This window comes from Scleropages formosus, chromosome 15 (genome assembly GCF_900964775.1).
Source record: "Scleropages formosus chromosome 15, fSclFor1.1, whole genome shotgun sequence".
Classification (NCBI taxonomy): Eukaryota; Metazoa; Chordata; class Actinopteri; order Osteoglossiformes; family Osteoglossidae; genus Scleropages; species Scleropages formosus.
The window spans coordinates 14,712,124-14,734,510 of record NC_041820.1 but is presented as its reverse complement, the minus strand read 5'-3'; the positions used below and the strand labels follow the sequence as shown (position 1 = coordinate 14,734,510).

The window sequence follows — 22,387 nt, the reverse complement described above, 5'->3', positions numbered from 1 at the left end:
GGTGGCAGGAAGGCCAGAGTTGTAGTACTCGAGGTGGGATTATCACCATGGCGTATACCAGAACCTAAGTAAAGTTATTTGTGAGATAACAGCAGATCCTGTGGATGTTATGGCATCACTTTGAGAGAAGCAGAGACTATGAATAACCAGTGAAATAAGCAAATTTTCCAGTTTAATACTGAGTTCCAGTCAGGTAGATAGACCAGCTGGGAGGTGAATCTTTGCTTTGAGCTCTCAGTTGTGATCATTCAAGCAGAAATGTCTGAGAGGCAGGCAGTGATGAGGATGCATCTGTAGCTCCAGGAGGAAAAAGAATTGGGTATCAACAGCATAACCCTGATAGGAGCATCTTTTAGAGGCAATGACAGAACCAAAGGAGGAGGTGTAGAGGGAGAATAATAGGAGGCCCAGCACCAAGTCCTGCAGAACACCAGCTGAGAGAGGCTGTGGAAAAGACCTGGAGCCACACCAGACCAGCTGGTAAGATCTACAGCAGTAGAACTCAATTTGTTTGGTAACTTTGAGGTAAAGCTGTTCAAGAGGAGAGGAGAATTTGGTGGTCAGTGCTAAACTCTGCAGAGAAAGCATAGGAGGAAAAATACTTTGTAATGGAGTTGTTTGCAGTTTACCATAAAATACCATCCTTGATACCCTTACAGTACTACCTTTATCTAGTTTTACACAACCATCATGTGATAACCATTACCCATGTGTAAGATTTCCAACGTGTCAGTTTTCTGATGAAGAGACCACATGGAAATGAAATCTGCAGAAGAGTCTGTCCAAAGGACTGCAGAGATTTTGCTCAATCATATTAAACCACTACAAATTCAATTTATACAAGAGTTCAGCCAAGAAACAAAATGCAATTTAAGCACTTTGACCAATAACTTAGTCATGACAGACCCATGATGTACTGCTACCTAAATTCTGTGAGAATCCACCAAGCATGTTTATACTTCAAGTTTTATTGCAACCACTACTTTTGCGGGACCTTAAGTGAATTTTTTTTGTATTGCTGGTTCTATTCAGAGCCATTTGCACTTTTTGGGTAGTACAGTATTTTAGGTGTACCTGTATTACTGTAAGCTTTAGGCCAAGTAAAAATCAAGTATTTTGACATTTATAACTGCCACTACAATTAAAAAAGACAAATTTTTTTTAAAAGAGTGCAGTAAAACTTTATTTTAATATGGTAGTGCTTGCATATAGCTTTAGTGAACAAACAGGATCAGTTACTGTACATTCATTGGCCACAAGGAGCCCAAAAAATTAAAAACTGGCTGTTAGGGGAAGTAACATTTAACAAAATACTGTCAGCTTCATTTTGTTTCCCCTTAGACTACTGTAAGGAAGTGTATACTGCTGAAATGTTTGAACGGGAATCTTGCCCTCAGATATGTCTAGAAAGTGACAGTCAAAAAACCAACCAGTATTTCCAAGTGATAATAGCTGCCCATTGCTTCCCAAACATTTCATTCAATAGCACTCCCTTGCACCATCTCATTATTGAAGTAAGAAAGCTGTTATTTCTCAAGTGATGTAAAAAGTTACCTATTTAAGTTCATAACCAAACCCCACACAGTCTGATTTAGAAGTGGAAAGTTAGTTTAAAACTGCTTGTTTCCTCAGTGTGAGGAAATTGAACACCACACAAAGCCCAGTATCACTAGCTGCTTTGTGCTGGAATTTGAATGTTCATGTTGTGCAGTGGCAGGGAAAAGGAAACTGGGGCAAGCAACAACAGAACAAGGGAGGAATGTGATGTACAGAACTTAGGACTGCATTTGCTAAGTGATTGTCGGGGGGGGGGGGGCAAAGGATTAAAGTTGAAACATTTACAAACACACAGGTCTGCACTGTACCATATGTGCATGCTCCCATAACGATAACGGCACCACTTATATAAAGTCTGCAGCCAAACAGCTTTCCTACAAGAGAACACCAGGAATTAGTTCAGAAATCAGTTAAATAAAGCTTAATTTTTAAATATATACAACATATTGTGCAAAAGGTTTCACTTAAATGGCACGATGTCATGTTTTTATAAGACTGCGCTGTAAACTACGATAAACTATTGTACAGATACTGTATAATATTGACTATTACAAGAGATATATACTGGAAGATGGGGTTCTTAAGCTAATCCAGCATTGCTCCTCAAGGTCAGAGCCCTCCAGGAGAAAACCAAAACTAGAACTCAGTAACATTTGCTCCTGATCAGATTGCTTCTACAAAGCTGATCCCTCCTCATACATTCGAGTTACTGAATCCAGAACATTCATCGTACTGTATGTGCATCTTTACACTGGATTGCCCTCAGCCCCCAAAGAGCCTCCTCTTCCCGCAGGGGGCAGAAAGCAACACCTGAGTAGGACAGTTCCCGCCAAGAAAAGGCGTTAGGCTTCAGCCCATTCACAGTTGCAGCCAGCTCTTTGGCAGAAGTGGCTTTCCTTATCTCCCTCGCAGCAAAAGGATTCACACCACCGTCAACGCTTCCCTCCTTTCATAAAGATTCTTCCTGCAGAGACATTCAAACCAAAGATGGGCTATACTGTCCACAAGGGGTGTGTGCTTGCTGTCAGTACTGTGGAATGCTGCTCCCCATCCTCCTTCCTCTTGTCAGAGGGGGAAGAGGTGCGTCCCCCCCCACAGTAGGAATCCAGAGAGGACATGTTTACATTCAGGTCGGAAGTCATTTGATCAGGCCCTCGATATACAGGTTGTGAAGTGCAAATATTACCTCCCAGGTAAAGAGGGAGGGCAAATGTGTGCAGAAATTGCCATCATACAGATGCTGTCTGCTCTAATGATGCAACAAGGCTCAAAAGAAAACACCTGCGGGGAATGAACGTAAACTAAAAAGGTCCGAGTATGATTCAACAGCAAGGAGAGTTCCAGAACTGTCAATGTTAATTTGAAAGGAAAAAAAAAGAAAAAACCACACGTTACTTAAAAAAAAAGCAAGTCTTCAAGTGTTTCAATTAAGAAAAACATTCCATTCTTTTACTTAGGAATACTTAAGATACTATGGGAAAGTAATAAAAAGCTTGGAAAATAAATACCTTAGTAACCTAAATAACTGAAGTCTGATTAATGAGCCCACATGTACCCCCAGTTTGGCTCCAATAGTTTTGTCACAGGTCATGACCATGCCAACAGCTGTAAGAGAAGCAAAGCCCACCGTGAGTGATGGATTAAAAGGCTTTGGCCAAGCTGAGCCAGACATGTGCTTTTTGGGTTGGCACCGAGGCAAGGCCACAAAGCCAACCGACAGACTACCTCACAGGGCTCAACGCTGGCTTGCCGTTTCATTCTGGGGGGTTGAGTAGAAGTTCTGTGGCGTAGCGTAGTAGTTTTGGGGAGTTGAGTAGTAGTTGTGGTGCTGGTTGGTCTGGATGTTGCTGTACGCCAGCAGGAGGGGCGCAGTGGCAGCGGGGGGACCGCTCAGTAAATGCGGTACTGCCGTTAGGCTGCTATTTCTCTGGATGGAGCCATACCAGCTGGGCCCAGGCTGTGATGTAGATGACAGTATACTGCTAGGGGAAAGAGGAAAGTCATACTTCAGCACTGCAATTTCAATTAGGTATGAATGAGATTTATCAAGGAACCCAACCCTGCAAAATACTTAGTTTGTACACTAAGTTTGCAATAAAAATATATTTTCTTCATCTTGCAAATGACAAGTAGAATACAGATTGTAGTTTTACACCATGCAGTACTTTAATATGAATGATTTTCTACTTAAGTATAGTAGAGTTGAGAGAGCTTTAGACATCAGTAAATGGTAAGTTTAAGATAACAGAACAAACAGCTGCTCTCATAACTTTCCCTGTGAGAACATCAGGCCCACCGCCCAAGAAAAACTGACATTACTGACCCGTGTACTACAAAATACTGCACATGTATGAGAACTGATTCAGTACCGAGTGACCATTACTATTAATAAAAATGCTCTTTTATAAAATGTGTCACAAAAAGACTGAAATTTAGACCGTCACAAAAACGAAAAGCTAATTTTAATAGCAATTAAATGGAAAAGTACATTAAAATTTACTTGTGCTGGTCTGCAAAGGCTCCACAATATCAGCACTGAACCCAAAAAAAATTCATGGGTAGCAAGACTACTAACTCCGGTATTTCTATATTATATATGGAGAGATACGAGATTGGGGAAATCACCTTCAGAAGAATGGGATTAGTATTTGAAGAGTTCCAAATACCACATTTTCCTGCTGTAATGTGGTATTTAGTGATAACAGGGAAAATGAGCTTTTTAGAAGGCAAAACTAGATGTCACAAGAAATGGAAAGAGGTGCTTTTGCCCACCTGCCCCGTTCCCCTCTGGAGCTGACACTTCTGGAAAGGTCATCGTCACTGTCATAACGCCGTGGATTGTCAAAGAAATATGCCCGGGAGCTAAAGCTGTGGCTGTTGATCATTCCCCCCGGTGTCTAAAGCAGACACACACACACACACACACACACACACACACACACACACACAGTTAACAATGGAAGAGCAGAATTAAAAATAGGACAAATCCCTGCAGTGAATGCTGTGCCACTGGTAGTCTGCAGCTTCAGTCTGGATACAGACCATTAAAATTTTGGCCTAGAACTATGCCAAAACAATCAAAGCAGTGCACTAAAATCTCACCAGGTTCTGATTGGGCCGCTGCACCCTGAAGAAGATCACCACCAGGCTAGTGGGAAGAAGTTCCCAAAAAAACAGGATGATGCCGAAAACCACATAAGCCGCGCCGTTGATCTTCTCCACGTCCGCCTGGCAAGCAAGCACACTGATCAGTGACGCACATGGACATACAGGCACATATGCAGGGGGGGTTCAGAGACATGCAGAATATTGTTGTAATTTAGTCAATACTATACGTTGCTTTGGAGAAGAGTAAGTGCAGCCTGGAATAACCCCACACACACACACACACACACACACACACACACACACACACACACACACACACACCCCAAGTGCTGTTAAAAGCACCCTAGTCTGCTCCAGGTTTGCATTTGTCCCCTCTTTCAGCTTATTTCTCAGCAGAAAAGTCTAGGGAGGAATAAACAAATTACAGGATATTGCTCATAAATAGGAGACCCATGAATATTCCATTTATTCATTTAGCTGATTATACAAGAGAACTTGGAATTTTCAGCTAAACAATTATTTATGCAGCCTGATAATTTACAGGAGTAATTTAGAATACAGGAGTTAACGCAGCAGCAGGGTGGAATTCAAACCCAGGCCCCTCCATTGGAAGGCAACTGGTTCAAACTACTATGCTATAGGCAGCCCTGAAAGGTAAGCAAAAACAGATGTGTCCCTCAGTCACAAGTGGCTGAGAAAATATCTTGCATCAATGAGATCCTCACAATATGGCCTCAAAGATATAACAGAAGCTATACCACTGTGCGGAGGAGGGGGGGGGGAAGCCAGAGAAGAGCCTGGAGCCCAGAGGCAGGTCCGCAAACAAATGTAGGTCAGTGCTGCTGTGGCCCTGGCTCTGCTAAACAGCCTCATCTATTTATAGTGAGACAAAGACCTTTCGCCCCCCACAGAGAAAATCCTTCCAAATCCTCCAAAACTGGTTTGTTCGTTCAAAAGAGCCCCCCCACCCACACACACACACACACACACACACACACACACACACAGGCTTGGAATACAAAATCCAAACCCAAGAGTAAGCATATTTATTTTTTTTTAAAAAAAAGCCAACACATATGGTCCAATGATCAACCAAAATTTTAGTTTTTGCTTAAAGTAAAATCAGCCACAGTTTACAGGAAACAAGGAGACCAGTGAAAAGGAGTAAATCAGTATGATGACCATGATCTTCAATTACAGCTTTGAGAAATGCAAGACATGCGTTAAACATTTGTCTAAATTTATAACTGAAATACTTTATATAAAAAAAAAAAAAAAAAAAAAAAAAAAAAAAAAGTAGGAAAGCCTGGACAGTGGCAAGTTCCGTCTTAATTTGGGGCAACGTAACTTTACATACAGTATACTCATACAGAAGAATGTATGTAGTAACACAAGCAGCAACACCTACAATTTTTTTAAACAAAGTTTCTACTGGTTAATTGCCCCCCCCCCCCCCCCGAGAAACACTACAATAGATACATGAACAATTTTTCCCTGCTGCACAACATGAAAGGCAGCAGAAATTTTCTAGCTCCGCATAGCTATCTGTTGCATTTGCTCAGTTGCTACTACTGTATGTAGTTATGAAAAGGGTTTGTTCTGCTGCAGATTTCAGTTGCTGCTGCTCCCCCCCCCCCCCTTCAATTTTAAATTGAGGCATATTGTTGCCTAAAACCAGGTATACCATACTTGGCAAATATTAAAAAAATAGAACAGCATACTGGTGTACGAGTGTTAGTGTACAGTTGTGGGTTCCAATCTGTGTGGCGGTTGCATGCGCTCCTTGTGCTTGTACTGGCAAACTGGAGACGAAATTGCCCAGGCTTTCTGGGCAGGGTTACGACACCTTTTATTTTGCAATTCTGCCAACTGGCTCCACAACCCTGATCATACAAGTGGCTTGTGAAAATGTTTTCAGTACCTGAAAAATAAACTTTGCCTAATTTTGTAATGTTTGTCCACCGTCCCGCAGGCAAACTGTCAGCCTTGGACCCCGAGAAGTTTTTCCCTCCTCTTGCACCAACAAAAGGAATTTACCTTCCTCTTCCTATACTGCTATGTGGTCATCCTCCCCCTCCCCCCCCCCCCACTGTTATTCCTCTCATCCAAAAGAGAAGATATGTAATTTTTCAGTGAAAGACTTTGAGGCATCCTCTAATGCAAGAATAAAGTTTTAGGAGCATTTAAGACCATGATGGTTAAGATATGACATGAGTAAAGGAGAAAAGCAGGCAGGAATGTGTCTTGTGAATTAAGTTTATGTAAGTGGGAAAAGCTTTGAAGACAAAGCTTCCAGCCAAGTTAAACTGAATACATCACATGAGGACAGCCTACACTTGAAGGGACGTGTCAGTGTTTCAGTATATACCCATATACAGTTTTTTTTTAACACCATGTCATATACTGAAAGTGTAGCATTTGCTGTACAGATTAACCAGTCCTGAGTTGCAAGGCATGCAAGTTTTAATTATGCCCAAGCACATTTTGAATGGCATCCAGTTTCCAGCAGAAATCCAAATTTGTTCAGCTCAAAATTTACTCAGTCAAGAGCCTATGTGCCTAGGTAGAAGGCAAGGGGAAGAAAAAGCAGACATATCCATCTTGTCCACCATTACACCAGAGGCCAGAAAATTTGCCAAGCTGACTGTGTATTTTTCCATTCTAGCCACTCTTGTTACTAGTCTGACTAATAGTTAATCATATTTCCAGTTTATACCAGAGCATTAGGTAGCAGTTAAGGTTGCCTCCATGCATTTGAAGGAGGAGCATTCAGATCCCATTGCCTGCTGTAGTACCCTTGACTCATGTTGAATTCATACATTAAAAATTACCTGGCTGTGTTAATGGGTAAATAAGTTGCTTTAGAGAAGAGCTTCGGCAAAAAAAACTTCTGCAAAAGCACTGAATACTGTACTAGGTTTGGAATAAATTAATTGGTATACAGTTATACAGAAAATTTTTTGAACTGGAGGAAAAATCCTTACCAGGAGACCCCTGGATCAGCCTTTAAAGTTTCATACTAGTGACAATAATGAAAAGAACCCTTATACAGAGTTCACACTGGGATGTTAATTTGTTAACCAACAACCATGGTTCAACAGCCTCTACATTTAGACGTAGTCTGCCAATCAAAGCAACAAGAGCTGCATTCCTCCTGAAAGCTGCTGGCTGGGTTCCCTGCTTGTGGACTGGCATGATGATATGGCAGCGACCACAAAGTTGTTTTAATGCTATCAACTGTGTTTGTTTCCAAACCCCAGTGCAGTTTTGCTCAGATTGTTGCTACATTCCACCATTCCTCTGTAGCAACGATGTTCATACAGATTCATAAACTGAAATCTCTCCACAGAGAGATTTCTAACATGCCAACACACCCAAGTCAACACCAGGTTGCAAAGCAGAAATAAGAGTAGCATCACTGACAAGCTCATACTACAAACTGAATATACACAAGAAAATTCTAGTGCTAGTTTAAAGAGCCAAGCTGACACATTTTACACTTAATTACTACAAGTTTAGTCAGTCCTGGTATCTCATAGGCTTTTGTTTGAATGTGGGTCTGAATCCAACATCTTTTGAGGAGCTTGCATGTTTGCACGGCTTTAACTTACAATTACTCCAGTTTCTCTATAATCCAAATTTGTTTCAGGTGAGATGGTGACTAAAATGTCTGTGTATATGCAAGTGTGTATGCCATAAACTGGCATCCTGTCCAGGGGGTTACCCATCTCACACCCTATGCTTCTTGGATAGGCTTTGGGTTATTGCAACCCTGCACTGGACAAGTGGTTGACAGCTGGATGGATGCAACTTTAATGTAATTTAACTTATCCTCAGAAGTCATTTAAGGTATATCAATAGGAATTACAATCACCTGATTAAGCAATTATACAGGTATTTACTCTGAATTATTTTTGAAACCAAAACATATGCTGCCACAAACATCTGTACAGTTTCAAGGATTCTGATGTATGGTTGACATTTCCTCCTGAAGGAGGCAGCAGGAGCATACAACTGCCAGAAAAGCACTGTTTCAAAGCCATCTTTCACTCTCCACTCAACCACATTGCAGGCAGCTATATGCTTTAGGAAAAGGGGCCAGTATCAGCAACAACAAAACATTCACGTCTCACACACACACACACACACACACACACACACACACACACACGAGTAATTAGTTTGCTTTAACAAGTAACATGCATATGAAGTATAATATAAAAAGACAACTGAGGACAAGGTTATATGGTTGCAGAAACTAAATACTGCACTATAGAAGTTATATGCATTTTGTGTAAATACAAGTTATATTCTACTGTACAGGATAGGTCAAATACTCACACAGCTTGGTCATAGGACCATTAACATATATAAGTGACACTTTGCTACTTGTGGAAGAGAACTGGCAAATTCACAACAGCAGAAAAATAATTTAATAACGAGTCTTTTACACACTCAGCCCCACATGGGATTTTCACGCCACTGAAAACTTATCCACAGCCTCACTAAGAAAATCTTTGCTTCCATCTCAGACACAACCTGGCCATTAGCAGGAACTATGTGCAGAGCTCACCTGGTCAGATACGTTGTACCATCCATAGTTGAAGGGGTTGGGGCGATCTTCCGGGGAGAGGGACACCACAACAAGGTTGTAACATGCCCTGGACATGTATAGCAGGATGACCATTGCTCCAATAGCTGTTGCCTGACAAACAGATGTACCCTGTTGGGAGAACACATGCATGAGCAAAGATCCATTTGCATTTTTAATTCCAACTGAAATTAACTTCACTGAAATAAACTGATTATGTACAATACTAAATCTTAAGAATTAACTCTGGGAAAGCAGAGGTCATAGCAGAAGTGATCACTAGGTCTTTATAAAACTCATAACTTAACATGCACCCCACACCTTAGAACAGCAATGCATTCCTGAAAAACCCTTTAAAAGGTGAATACTGGTACTTGCAGCTTTGCGTCTTCCCCATTTAAAAATCTGAAAACATGTGTTCCTCACACCCAAAACTGACATTATGCTAAAGAATCACCACAACCCCACAAAATTGTGGGCTTTTAAAAACGCCGTTTCCCTTATTGTGCAAAGTTGTATGGCACTACCTATGCAAATTCAGCTCTTACGTAGATATTGTATACTATACATGTAACAAAGCATGGGCTTCCTTTGGGTGCTCTGGTTTCTTCCTATAGTACCAGACATGTTTAAGGTGAACTGGTAACTAAATTGCCTGTATTGCCTGACTACTACACTGCTGTACTGTCTAAATGGGTAATGGATGGAGGGCATCAAGTATATACCCAGCACTGTAAGTCACCTTGGGCAAAAATCAGTTGTTAATCACTGATTTGTTTCAGAGAAAAGCATCTAAATGAATGCAAGTCTTGCACCTCAGCTGTCAGGTGCTGAAAATCTGAATGCGCTCCTCTTAGAGCGATTGAGTGAAACTTGGAGTCAAGCCCTCCCAACTCAAATGGGAATATTTCTAGATTTTATACAGCAGGATTATGATTCAGCACAGTGGCTTTTTTTTTGCCAGATATCCGTCTCCAATGTTTCACTCTAAAGCATCCAGATGCTATGCTTCTACCATATATACTTCCTACTTGCAATACTGAATCTCAAATCAGTCAATTTTTGCTTTTTTCATGCTTACAACTCAAAACATATGTAAACTCAATGAAAATGTAAAATTCTATGAACAGCCTTGAAAACCCTTACACTAATGCAAATTAATTCTACAATCAAATGGAGATCAGGTAATAAACATTGTACAGCATTTTTGTCATCCATGTAGTGGATGACAGTGATCATTCCATTAAAAGAAAAAAAGAAAAAAAAAAATCCATGAATGGGATTATAAAAGTCACCTAAAAAGGTTGCAAAGCAAGGAGAAAGTTCAAAAATATTAGCTACTGTTCCAAAAGTTCACTTAATTCTTGATAAGAGTCATTTGGTTAGTAACTGCTAGAATTCAGAAATTTGTTAGAAAACATTACATTTGTCCTGCACAAAAATAGCATTATAAATGTCTTCCTGCTTAAGAACTGCTTGATCATATAGTAACAGGAATTCACCTGTTATTAGTAGGTGATTTAATGGAACAACTTATGCGAGCCATGGGTTATTTGCGTACACAAAGACAGCCCCCCCCCCCAAACTGCAAATAGACCCAATCTACCTCTGCAGGACTTTGCAGATGTACAACTTCCATGTTTACATTGCGCACTGCACACTATATACATATATAACCTAATTTCTTAGATTTTTGCAATTTGTGACTTTGCACTAATAGGAATTTTTGTAAATTTGAGATTTACGCCTTGTGTTTTCCTTTCCTTATGTCCTTATTTATGTCATAGGCTGCTGAGAGGATTCACAGAGTAAGAATTCCACTGTATGGTGTAAACTGTTTATTGTACACATGACAAACTTGAATCTTATAAGCAGTATCATCTTTCATGCAAGAGGCTCATGATTCAGTGCTTGTTTACATTTCTCACCTTGAGAACATCAGCCAATCGTAGTCCTCAATTAGTGTGTGAGGACTTTTGATCTAGAATGCCCAGGAGGGGTGGGCAGCCACAGGCACTTGGACAACCAGAGTCCCTTGACTTTCAGTTGGGAGTTTTTTCTTTTTTTTTTTTTTTTTTTTAAAATTCCTTCCTCTGTGGCCAGTAGGCTTACTTATCGCTTTAATAACTGAATCAATGTAGTACTCTAGTATATAGTCAACTAGCCGTCTTATCCTTTTGTTCAGTGCTCTGTCACTGAGAGGAGCATTATAAAATGAATTGAATATGTACAAATTAAAACAGCAATCAGTAATATTAGTGACTTAAAATGTTAAGCCTCTTACAGTTTACCCATTACAGAGCTAGGTCATTTTTACTAGAGCAACTCCAATTAAGTACCTTGCTCAAGGATACTACTACAGCAAGAGCAGGGATCAATTATTGTCTGTGGACCAATGTTCCTTCTCATTTAAGGCTATGCACTAGACTACTTTTGTGCAAGATTTTTGAAAAACGCATTGGTGTCATTGTCATGTATAAGAACCTTTTGTGAATTTTAGGTGAAATGGCAGTCCAACCCCTTTACAACAGGAATTTTTTCCTGCTAGTGCAATTTAATGGAACTAATTGACCATTATGAGGAATGGGTGCATGACATAAATTACTGTTAGTATTTAACTTCTTTTCCATTCTTTAAAATATTTTGTTTCAACATTTCAGTAATTATGAAGACCATGTATACAAATTCCTTTAAGCTATAGGCAGAACACTGTTTGGGGTCTTCAGAAGTTACATTTATTCATTTAGCTGATGCTTTTCCCCAAAGCAACTTACAATGTTAAGGTCACAATTATTACAGGCTTACAATCATTTACCCATTTATACAGCAGGGTAATTTTACTGGAACAATTTTTAGAGTAAGTACCTTGCTGAAGGGTACTACAGCCAGAGGCAGGGAATCAAACCTGTGACCTTCAGGTTCGAAGGCAGTAGCTCTAACCACTACGCTACCAGCTGTACACACCAACATCTCTTCAGGGATTACTTCATCCTCCCATGTTTAACCCCACACACACACACACACACACACACACACACACACACAGAGCTCTGTATCAAGCAGTGGCCTGAAAAGGCTTTGATAAAGGACAAGGTACCTTGGACTCGAGGTAGACATTAGCAGATGACATCTTGGCAACCTTGAAGATGCAAAAGGCAAGCGAGATGGCACAGAGCACAAAAAGGCTGTCGTTGATAAGGACTCGCACCAGCACACTGTGCTTCACCTCTCCTTCGCCCACATGGCCCTGCACCAGCATGGCACACGTCATGTTCACCACGAGGAAGAAAAGGCTGGCAAACAGAAAGGCCAGATGCAAAGGAATCCTAAGGAAAAGGAACATTGCAAACATTAAGTTTTTCCTTTAGCTCATTTCCAGCAGGAAAAAACTCAATTTTCACAGGCAAAAACACCATAAATATTTACATTCAGATTCAATCAAGTGCTCTACAGAAGCTCTCAGCTCTTTAAGATATACTTCTTGCTTAGTCAAAATAACCCAAAATTTTCAAATAAAATCTAACAACGTACTTGACACTAAACTGACAGTGTCATCTTCCAAACCTATTTACTCCCACAGTGTTCGCATTGATAAAATTAACATTTAAGAAATTGTGAGAAACCCTGGACTGAAAAAAAGAGGTTGAGCATTTCACTCAAATGACTTTGCCTTGAACCACTCAAGTCAAGGCAGGTCTTAAGGACATATGGGGACACACTTACTTGTATTTGTTGAGTTCTGGAGAATATTTAGCTTTGGCTTTAAACATGACCTACACAAGAAACAGAAAAGGAAACATTGTTTACAAGTGGAACCAGGACCATTATTAATGTAAGAGCCAAGGTGAGCATCTCCAGCCCCAAAAATCTACACCTACTGTGTTGTAGATTCTTAACAGGGCATATTTTATACTAGTGCCAATAACAGCTGTGAAAAATTGACAGATCATCCCTTCTCATTACCAGAGAGATTCTGGGGTTATGGAGACAACCTGTTTGTGGAGCAAAGCCATTCCTTTTATATAAACATGCCTGTAAAGCAAACAAACAGTAAAGGTACTGACAAATTGCCACAAACACCAAAACTCCAGCTTTTGATCACAAAGAACTTAGATATGTGCGCTGGCAAGCCGCATCAAGCAACACTGTGCCAAATCTGAGGAGTGGACAAACTTAAATCCCTTGCTGTTCCAATTGGCACATGGATCTGTGATGACTTGGAAAGAAGAGATAGGTGAGGAGAGGGCCATGCACAAAGAGGGCCCAGGAGTGACTGACGCACAGAAAGTGACGCACAGGAATGATCATGTAGACTGCTGAGAATGAATTACTTAACTGTGGAAAAGGTTAGGTAATACACAGTAAATAACCTCAAATGCATATTCATTAAATAATATCAATTCTGTCTCTTCACTGATGTACAAATTTCTATATTTAAAATGCACAAATTTTTTTACACTAAATTTTTCATGGGTAATTTTAGGTATTAAATTTTAATTCCCAACTCTGAGCATGATTAGAGAAATATTTAAAAGTACCAAAACAGCAAAGCTATTTAACACCGGTCCAGTTAAAACTTGCATGCTTAATGTTTAAAAAAAAAAAAAAAAAAAAAAAAGCTGAAATCCAGCTCATCTGATTGTTACTAATGACAGCATTACCCTAAAGCTGACCTGCTTTTGTGCATGAAGGGATATGGAGCAGTATAGAACCAAGAATGGTGGGGGTGGCTGTGGATTCCCCAGACTTTTTATTCACGCATCATGGTTCACCCTAATCTCTCTGCAGGCAGCCTGGCTGCCTTGGCAGCTGAGCGATCAGGGAGGGGTGGGTGGTGACAGTGTGAAGACTGCACTGTACCAACTGAGTTATTTATGACAGCTACAATTCCTACCACTTAACTGAGAGAACTGGGCTGCAAATGGCACAGCAGCAGCAGCACTGAGTGACTGAGGTAAGCATGAAAAACAGCAGAGACCGGTCTGACAAATCTGGGCCAATGCATGCATCTTCACAATAAATTGTGTTACAGAAATCGGGAGTAAGTTTTCAGACTGACACATGTTTTATGCAATTTGTGTGGACTTTTCCCATCTAGCAACATCCACCATCATTAATTGCTTGTATAACACAGGGTGATACAGGTCTGGAGCCTATAGGTTTCTAGATCAGTTAGATGTGTGTATCTATGGCACTGCTTCATAGGAGGGACAGGCCAATTGAGCCTGAAAGCCAGCAATTAATGCAGTTTTTTTTTTTTTTTGGGGGGGGTCCATTAACTTACCACTATTTGGCCCTTGTTTATATGAAAACAACCAATTCCATTTCTCACTGTGAAAACCTGTCTCTGCTACCCCATCTCTGCATTACAGTGATTTTAAAAATGCAAATACAGATTTGGAGGGGGGAGGGGAAGAAATCATTCAGCTAGCCAGGGCAAATGAGTCATTGCAAATGCAATTCAACTTGGGGCCAGAATGCACATACAATGGGAAGATGTCTAAGCGTATTAGACTGAACAAGCCCTGCAAGTGGAAGGAACCATTCTGCCAATGAAGAGACCAAAAGAACTGAGCTTTCTCTAGATGTGATAACGCAGTACAGCAAAACAAAAGATTGTACCTGTGGATTTTGGTTTTTTTAATGCCTTTCTTGAAAGCACCTATCAAATATTAATGGGTAAAAAGCAACTGACATGCAGTCAAAAGGCTCAACTGTGAGCTGTACCAACAAGAGGAGGTTTGGAGAATGAGAACTTGGAAGGATGCAGGGTACTGTCATTACTTGACATCTGACCAATGAGAGGCACATGAAAGATGTTTAATAAATTTGGGGGTTTAAAAAAAAAAAAAAAAAAAAAAGCAGTTGAGAAAGATCCTCAGGAAAGTGAAGACCTCACTCAAATTCAGACAATTTGACAATGACTCTTCTGTAACCCAGAAGGATCCTTTTAACCAAAGAGCATGCATTTTGGGCCACTCAGTTTACACTTGTGGCCACTTACAGTTAAAAGAAGCGCCCAGATTCCAAAACAGCAGAAAAATAACCTGTTGGGAAAGATTAAGCTTGTAGCAGACTTGAATTTTGGAGCAAGAAAGGAATGTTTCAGTGAGTTTAAACAAACTCATGATTCACATAAGCAGGTCACTTATCCTGAGTGCAAGTGTCATATACACAAGAGGATTATGGATGATGCCTGACAAGGTTCAGCAGAAGGGTAGTCAAGTGTTTTTTTTTTTTTTTTTTGTGCTGAGCACTCTGCTCATCTGAAAGGGCAATTGAATGAAGGCATAGAAGACCCAAAAAAGCAACAATAATCCTGCAGCCAAATTAAAATAGACAAAGGTGGGGGTAGGAGGCAAACATGCCATTCAGACAGATACGGAATTTCTATTCCTTTTGGATGAAAATGCAAAAACACTTATGCCACATTTGTATACTTATTTTTTACCCATTGATACAGCAGAGATGATGATTAAGACCTTCTCCTCCTGTGTACTTTTCCTTTACCCTTCTCAAATACAGCACACCTTGATACGACAGACAGATGGGGCTGAACGTCACATCCCTACCTCAGACAGGGAAACAAACAGGTGATTGAGAAACTAATACCACCAGACACATTTTAACGAATGAACAAACTATTCAGTGAAAACGCCCTTTGTTGCCCGCAGCGGTAGCGGCTGCTGCAAACGTAACGGGGAACGAGAAGACTCGTTCATGCAAGCTGGCAACGGCGTTATGCCCGTTGAACAGAACGTTGAACTAATTTGCTGAGAGAAGACACATCTTTACTTGCTCCAGCATATTCTGAGAAAGCAACTCAGGCACAATTGCTTCCGCTCTTAGTTTTGTGGCCTTTTCAAACATCTTAATCATTACACAACTTACAGTATTAACTTTGAGGAAAAGACATTTACTACTGTGGAAGTGCTCCCAGCTGGCACTAGATGACAATGTCCACATCTTCAAAGACATGTGAAAATGTTCCAGATCACAGCTGGCCAAAATAAACATTTTTATACTTCAGCAGGGCTACAGGGGCTCTCTAGAAACAAAGCTTGTGTGTCAGTTTCTTCAGCTGCCCCCAAAAGTGCTGGGTCTTAGCCTTCTTGAATTGTGTCCAATAGAAAAACCTAAATACAAAGACCCTTACAATGTAGGGAATGTGTTACCGCAACAACTTTTGCAGCAACACTGCATAAAGTACTACAACTACGCCAAATTCGGCAGTAAGTTGCACGAGCATGAAAAACAAATATTTGGCAACCTTTTGGAAGTAAGTCCATTCCACTCCAACCCTACCAAACCAGCACCATTCACCACTCTACAGTGTCACATGTAGAAAGTGCCAAGTTTGCTACCCAGACATTAGCACCACGTGCGGAAAAAGTTCGGCTACGACGCTTTTGTGGAGGGAGTTTATGCCTGCTTCTCCGAGTCCGTACACAGAGTAGAGCGCGCACGGCTCAGCGCCCACGTGCGCTGATGAGGAGAGCACGAGTAAACTTCTGACGCACAGGAAACCCGTGACAGGAGCAGAGCGGGTGCGATTGTCCACACAGCGTGTGAATCATACGCAGGGATGCTAACTGTTGCGCAACTCCAGCCGTATACGGCGGATCAGCAGGAAAAGGGGATCTGGAAGCAAATGTCAGACTCGACAGCAGTGACCTCCACTGAACCTGAAAGCTCCGATTAAAGGAGTCTCCTTTCGCCACATCTTGTTTTATTCCCACAAAGCAAAGGAGAAGGGAAGCTAGTCCAGCTCTGACTTGGGATAAATACAAATATTAATGTGTCTTTATTGAAGAAGCCAACGGTAACACTGCCTAGTTTGAAACTTAATTTCATTTTTTGATATGCTTGCGTGGGCCTGAGGTTGGTAGGCCTGAGGGCTAACAGCTCCTGGGTTGTGCCAATGAATATGGGTTCCAATCCAGCTCAGTATGTGTGAAGTTTGCATGATCTCTTGTGCTTGTCTGGGTTTCCTCCAGACGCTGCAATTTCCTCCCACAGCCTGAAGATATGCATTGTAGGTGGGTTAGTGACTGCAAATTGTCACTAGTGTGTGGGTATGCATTCTGTTCAGGGTGTATCCTGCCCCACACAGTATGCTACCAGGACAGGCTCCACCTTAACCCCACATTTGAGAAGCAGTTACTGATAGCAAAGGGATGGATTTCATTTTGGGACCAAGTTTTACCTTACACATTAAATAGACCTGTAGTTCATTGCCATCTGTAGACAATTTAGGTCAATCAATATCTGCCCACTCAAACCTGACTGAGGAAGTGGCTGAATGGACTAAACCTGGGCTTAAAGTCACTAGTACTAGCACCCTTGAGAACCAATTTACATACATCTTACATGTTTCCGAACACATTGCATTCGAGCATGCAGTTAGCACCCAAAACATGGGTTCACTCATTTCAGTGAATAAATAAAAAAAAAAAAAAAAACCCAAAGAACAGCACATTCTGTGGCTCTGACACTGAGGCCCCTTGACTAGTACATACCTGGTAGACCCAAAAACCCTATACCTATAATGAATGTAGGAGCCTAAAACAAATAGCTTTTCTCCTTCCCCACTAGTGCCCGGGATCATTACCAACTTCTTTATTAAACAAATGGGTCTGTGTTACAGTCCATTCCGTGGAGCTTGTCTTAAACCCGATTTTGTTGGCCTCCGCTGTGTGCACGTTTTCCAGCAGTCTTCATTAAAATGCTAACAGCTTCAATACTAAGAGCAAAGTTACTTCAGCTTCAGTCATAATTACTTGAGCATAGCTCAGCACTTGCGCAATTGACTGAAAACCTGAATGCACAGCAAGCAGCCAACAGGACCAAAGCTGAGAATTCCCACTGTACACAGGAGACTAAGGGCCTTAAACATGTCAATGACATTAACAGTAATCATTACAAAAATCCCAAAAACCAGCATGAACCTGCTCATCAAAAAAAAAAAGGCACCAATCCACCTTACGAGACAACTTTTTTGGTCACGAGCTCCTCCCTCCTCCACAACACTAATTTAGGGATGGCCAATCCTAGCATTGGAAGACCATTGTGCGTGCCATTTATTTTACCTCAGCTCTTAACTGCTTTATTAAATGTTTATCTAGTACCTAAGCTTACATGACATTCATGGTATAATAAATCAAACACTGAAGTCTCTTCTAGGAGTGTGACCTTCTAAGCCAAGAAATGGCCATCACTACTGTATAGTAAAGCAAGGTAGTAGTGTGAACCTAAAGAAAAGTTTTGTCTAAAAAATCCCTAGCTACTGATAGTCTGCCTAACATGGTCTTAAAACACTGGGGCTTGCAGATGAATATAAATTGCAATTTAGCAAATGTAAATTTTGCTGTCTTTAGAAAAACAGCACTCCCATCTACAATGTCAGGACAAAGTGGAAGTGTAAGAAAAAAAATTACATCAAATACTGCATGCAGATGTCAGACAAAACACACTGAAGGTATGTTTGTGGGTCAAGATGACACCACCAGTGATAATCCCTTATCACAGCTGTTTCATAACATTTTCACCAAGTACTAGAAGGGTTAAACTTCACACTGGTTAGCTGAGTCATTTCAAAGACATGTGAATGCATGTTTTAAAAGAGTTTAAGACTATAACAGATCTAAAGAGGAGTGGAAAAAAAATCCAACTTTCGAAACCTCAGCATCAGGTGAAGAAAAGTTTTTGTGTTGAAGGTTAGTCATTTAGAGATTACTAAAAAGGAAGTCAAAAGACCAATTAAATTTTTCATTCAGGCAATGGCAAAGCATTGCATTGGTCGTGTGTCAATCAGCTGTGGAAATACATTCACAAACATACTGCTGAGCAACAGAACCATGCTATTGCCACACATTACCCTCTCAGCTGTTGTACAATAGTGAAACCCATACCAAGACAATTTTACATAACCCTAAAGATGAAGACAAAAGCAATCTAGTTACATTTTGAGTTTATACACTGGACATCAGGTGATCAAATATTACCATTGTGTGCATGTCCTATATTTAACCTTAAAGGAATGCTTCTAGGAATAAGGTTCATTATGGAATTCTGCATGTACTAAATCATTCATATAGTCACATGAGAGTTATGGAGATTGTGAGTGTAAAAAGAACTAAGGAAGTGGGAGATGTTTCTATCAAATTTTGTCACATGTAGAAAGACAAGCCCATGACCTTCATGTGCACACCATGGCACTGATTTAGTCAGCTCACAGAAACCATGATTTTAAACCACCAAGCTTACATCATGTACCTTTACTCACCTACTGGTCACTGCTTGATGACCTTGTCTTGCAGCGTGACTGCTACAAGATCAAACCATGACGAAATCCCACCAAAATAGGCAACTGTACTGCGATTTTACACCCTGAGGTGCTACGCTCCCCAGTTCTGTTTTCATTAAGAAACAATGTTGAGCTCCTTGTTACAAAATGGCAAGGGCAAGTTTCAGAACAGGCTGCGCATCTTTCTAAACATGCAAAATTTCAGAAAAAGTAACAATTCTAAAACTTCATGGAGAAAATATGTTCTATTATACCTTATTTCAAGCATTTCCATGGAGATTAGAACTGATACCATTTTGGTAATCAGTAACACGTGAAAAACAGCAGTTTCACAGTCTGAATGTAGAAATGACACTGCTATCCATGCAGCCAGAGATGTTGCCGCACAGCCGCTTTTGTGCTCCTAGAATGGAACCGGACAGAAAAGGGTGATGTAATCTTTCTGCAGGTGATTCTGATTGGCTAACACCCTTAAATGCCAACTCCGACATCCATCTGTATACAAGTCCTGCTATTTACTCCTGACAAGAGCCAAAAAAGGCGTTTAAAAACAATCCACCCACTTTATATGTGGGCTCTCCTGCTAAAGATTGTCGGCATGACTAGCAAAACCCTGGGCAGAATCTGATGTTAGGCCCGAGAATATGCTGAAGATGCCAGCTATTGCACAGGACTCATCATACAGCTTTTATGCTGCAGTACTGGCCAAGATGCACAAAAAAGTAGTCATCTAGATGTCATTTCACATAGTAGGGGGTTATATTTATAAAAAAAATTCATGAGTATAATTAACATTCAAACTTCCCATTCACCATGTTTACAATTAATGCTAATTGTGTCCCACAAATCAGTAGACTCCGACAATTTTAAGGCAACACAAAAGTGGATAATCTAATTTGTAAACTTCTCGTGAAGAAGTGGAAAAATACAATGATTCACCTCCACTCATCTCAACTAGAGTCACAAAGCGTGGCTGTGCAAATACGAAATTCCAGTTTGCGGAGTTTTCGATGTAAGAGATTACAAAAACTTGACTCCGACAGCACGGCGAGAGTGAGGTCTCTGCAAATGGACAAAAATCAGTCTAGGCAACAGGTTAGAACAATGTTGGAATCTTGATATTATGAATAATTATTCAGTTCCCACACAGATCACTTTCTGAAACGAGAACTTTTTTTGGACAAGTAGTATGATGCGCACACGAAGCTGGGTCTACAGCTGACCCCTGGGGGCACCTGCCATCCATGCCACGCGCCGAGCCACCTGCAGGGGTCAGCGTGGCGAAGGGGCCGGCAGCGCGCGCTCACGCAGCGCACACATGACACACATGTGGAAGCAAGGTCGCTCTCGGATAGAAAGGCGACCCACATACACCGACTGAGCACGCGACGACCCCCCACCCGCAATGAGAAGCGCTGTTGACTGAAGAAGGTGGTGCGAACGGAGCACCGCGCGTCCAACTTCCAGGAACAGCGATGCGAACTGCGAGTCATGTTCAGGTAATGTTTCCCCTCCAACTCCAAGTTACGGCTCCCAGCTCGTAACTGCGAGTTACAGGGGCTTTTCACACCGGCGATTTCAGATAACGCACAACAAAGCGCCACGGCAAGCGGCGCAGCCTTCCAGCAAAATTACTGACAATCACTTCAGAGCTCAAAAAAAAAAAAAAAAGAAAAGAAAACGAGGCTCGATACAATATGATATCCTCACTTCATAGACTTCACAGACCCAGACCCCAGAAGAGAGAGAGACGGTTTTTTTTTAACCGCATGCCGAAAAACAAGCACGCGGGAACTTGGGGGACGGACGGACGGACGCCGTCGTGTTCACGACTCGGATGAGAAAAGACGAGAAAATCCAAGAAAATGCGAAGCGGCTTAACGCAACGACACAGGAGGAGGGCGACTTACCTGTGCAAAGTAAAGGTTTAATAGACACAGTGTGAAGAACTGCAGGCAGACGGGGAAACAGTACAAGAGCCAGTAAGGCAGCGGCTGCAGCTCGTTCGCCTGCACCACGTTCCTGAAGTAGAAGGAAAAGAGCGTGGTCCTCAGCGCCGACCACAGCAGGCAGAAGAAGAGAAACACACTCTGGTAGCTGAAGCGCTTGTGTCCGTAGTGCAGGATGAGCCACAGCTGCAGGTAGACGAACACGAAGAGCAGCGAGTAGAGCACCGTGTAGACCACGGTGAGCCCGAGCTCCACAGAGGGGGGCACCGCGGCGCGGATCGGCTCCACCGTCGTGTCCGTTACCTGGCTCTCCATTAACATAGCGGCTGCGTAAAAAAAAAAAAAAAAGGGCTAAAGTTGGCGAGATGTCAGCGTATAGCCACCGATTAAAATAATAAAAGGCCTAAAGTTCTTAATTTTATTTCTCATCAGAGAGCTAAAAAAATCGTCAAACGAACTGAAGCATTACTTAAAAGCAACTACGTAACAAGTTTGCTGTTAAATAAATGGTAAGACGGCTAAAAGGGGGCAAAATAAGACATAAGCCCTCCACACAACCCCCCAGTCTCTGCAAACCAGCTTCTAAGCAAAAAAAACAACTCCGGGGGAAAAAAAAAAAAAAAAAAAGAGGCGATATTATGAGGAGGGGGGGGGGGGGGACTGATCAGCTGAGCGACACTGCAGTTTGGGATCCGCCTCCTAGGCAATAAGAGGAAACCACCCACTAAGCTACTACATGCACCATGTTGGCTCTAAAGATGCGGGGGTTTTATATAAGCGAGCTGCGTCTCATGAACCAAAATGGCATCCAATTCCAGCACATAAACGCTGTACACCTTTGCGTCCGCCTATCGCGGTTAAGCCCGTGTTCATTGG

General features: G+C 41.4%; 1 protein-coding gene across 4 annotated transcripts; it reads right to left on the bottom strand.

Moving 5' to 3' along the window:
- Positions 1-1,175: 1,175 nt before the first annotated feature.
- Positions 1,176-22,109, bottom strand: gpr137c (G protein-coupled receptor 137c). Of its 4 annotated transcripts, none has more exons than XR_001964940.2 (8): positions 21,473-22,109; positions 12,980-13,029; positions 12,354-12,582; positions 9,239-9,388; positions 4,660-4,785; positions 4,330-4,454; positions 3,066-3,539; positions 1,176-2,903 (listed from the first exon to the last, which is right to left on the bottom strand). XR_001964940.2 is itself a non-coding variant. In XM_018727805.2 (8 exons), exons 1-7 carry the CDS (start codon positions 21,830-21,832, stop codon positions 3,293-3,295), a joined length of 1,287 nt encoding a protein of 428 aa, XP_018583321.1. In that variant the 5' UTR covers positions 21,833-22,109; the 3' UTR covers positions 1,176-3,162; positions 3,283-3,292. The 4 variants fall into 4 exon arrangements, 3 of the variants coding, with proteins under 3 accessions (XP_018583321.1, XP_018583320.1, XP_018583322.1); XM_018727805.2 differs by having other exon boundaries at positions 1,176-3,162; positions 3,283-3,539; XM_018727804.2 differs by having other exon boundaries at positions 1,176-3,539.
- Positions 22,110-22,387: the final 278 nt, after the last annotated feature.

Bases quoted from the DNA above. Each gene is read 5' to 3' on its own strand.
- gpr137c (XM_018727804.2), bottom strand. From the start codon at position 21,832: ATGTTAATGGAGAGCCAGGTAACGGACACGACGGTGGAGCCGATCCGC. The intron at 13,030-21,472 runs GTAAGTCGCCCT...TTTCTTGTGTAG, and splicing joins TAAACCTTTACTTTGCACAG to GTCATGTTTAAAGCCAAAGC. The intron at 4,455-4,659 runs GTGAGATTTTAG...TGTCTGCTTTAG, and splicing joins AGCGGCCCAATCAGAACCTG to ACACCGGGGGGAATGATCAA.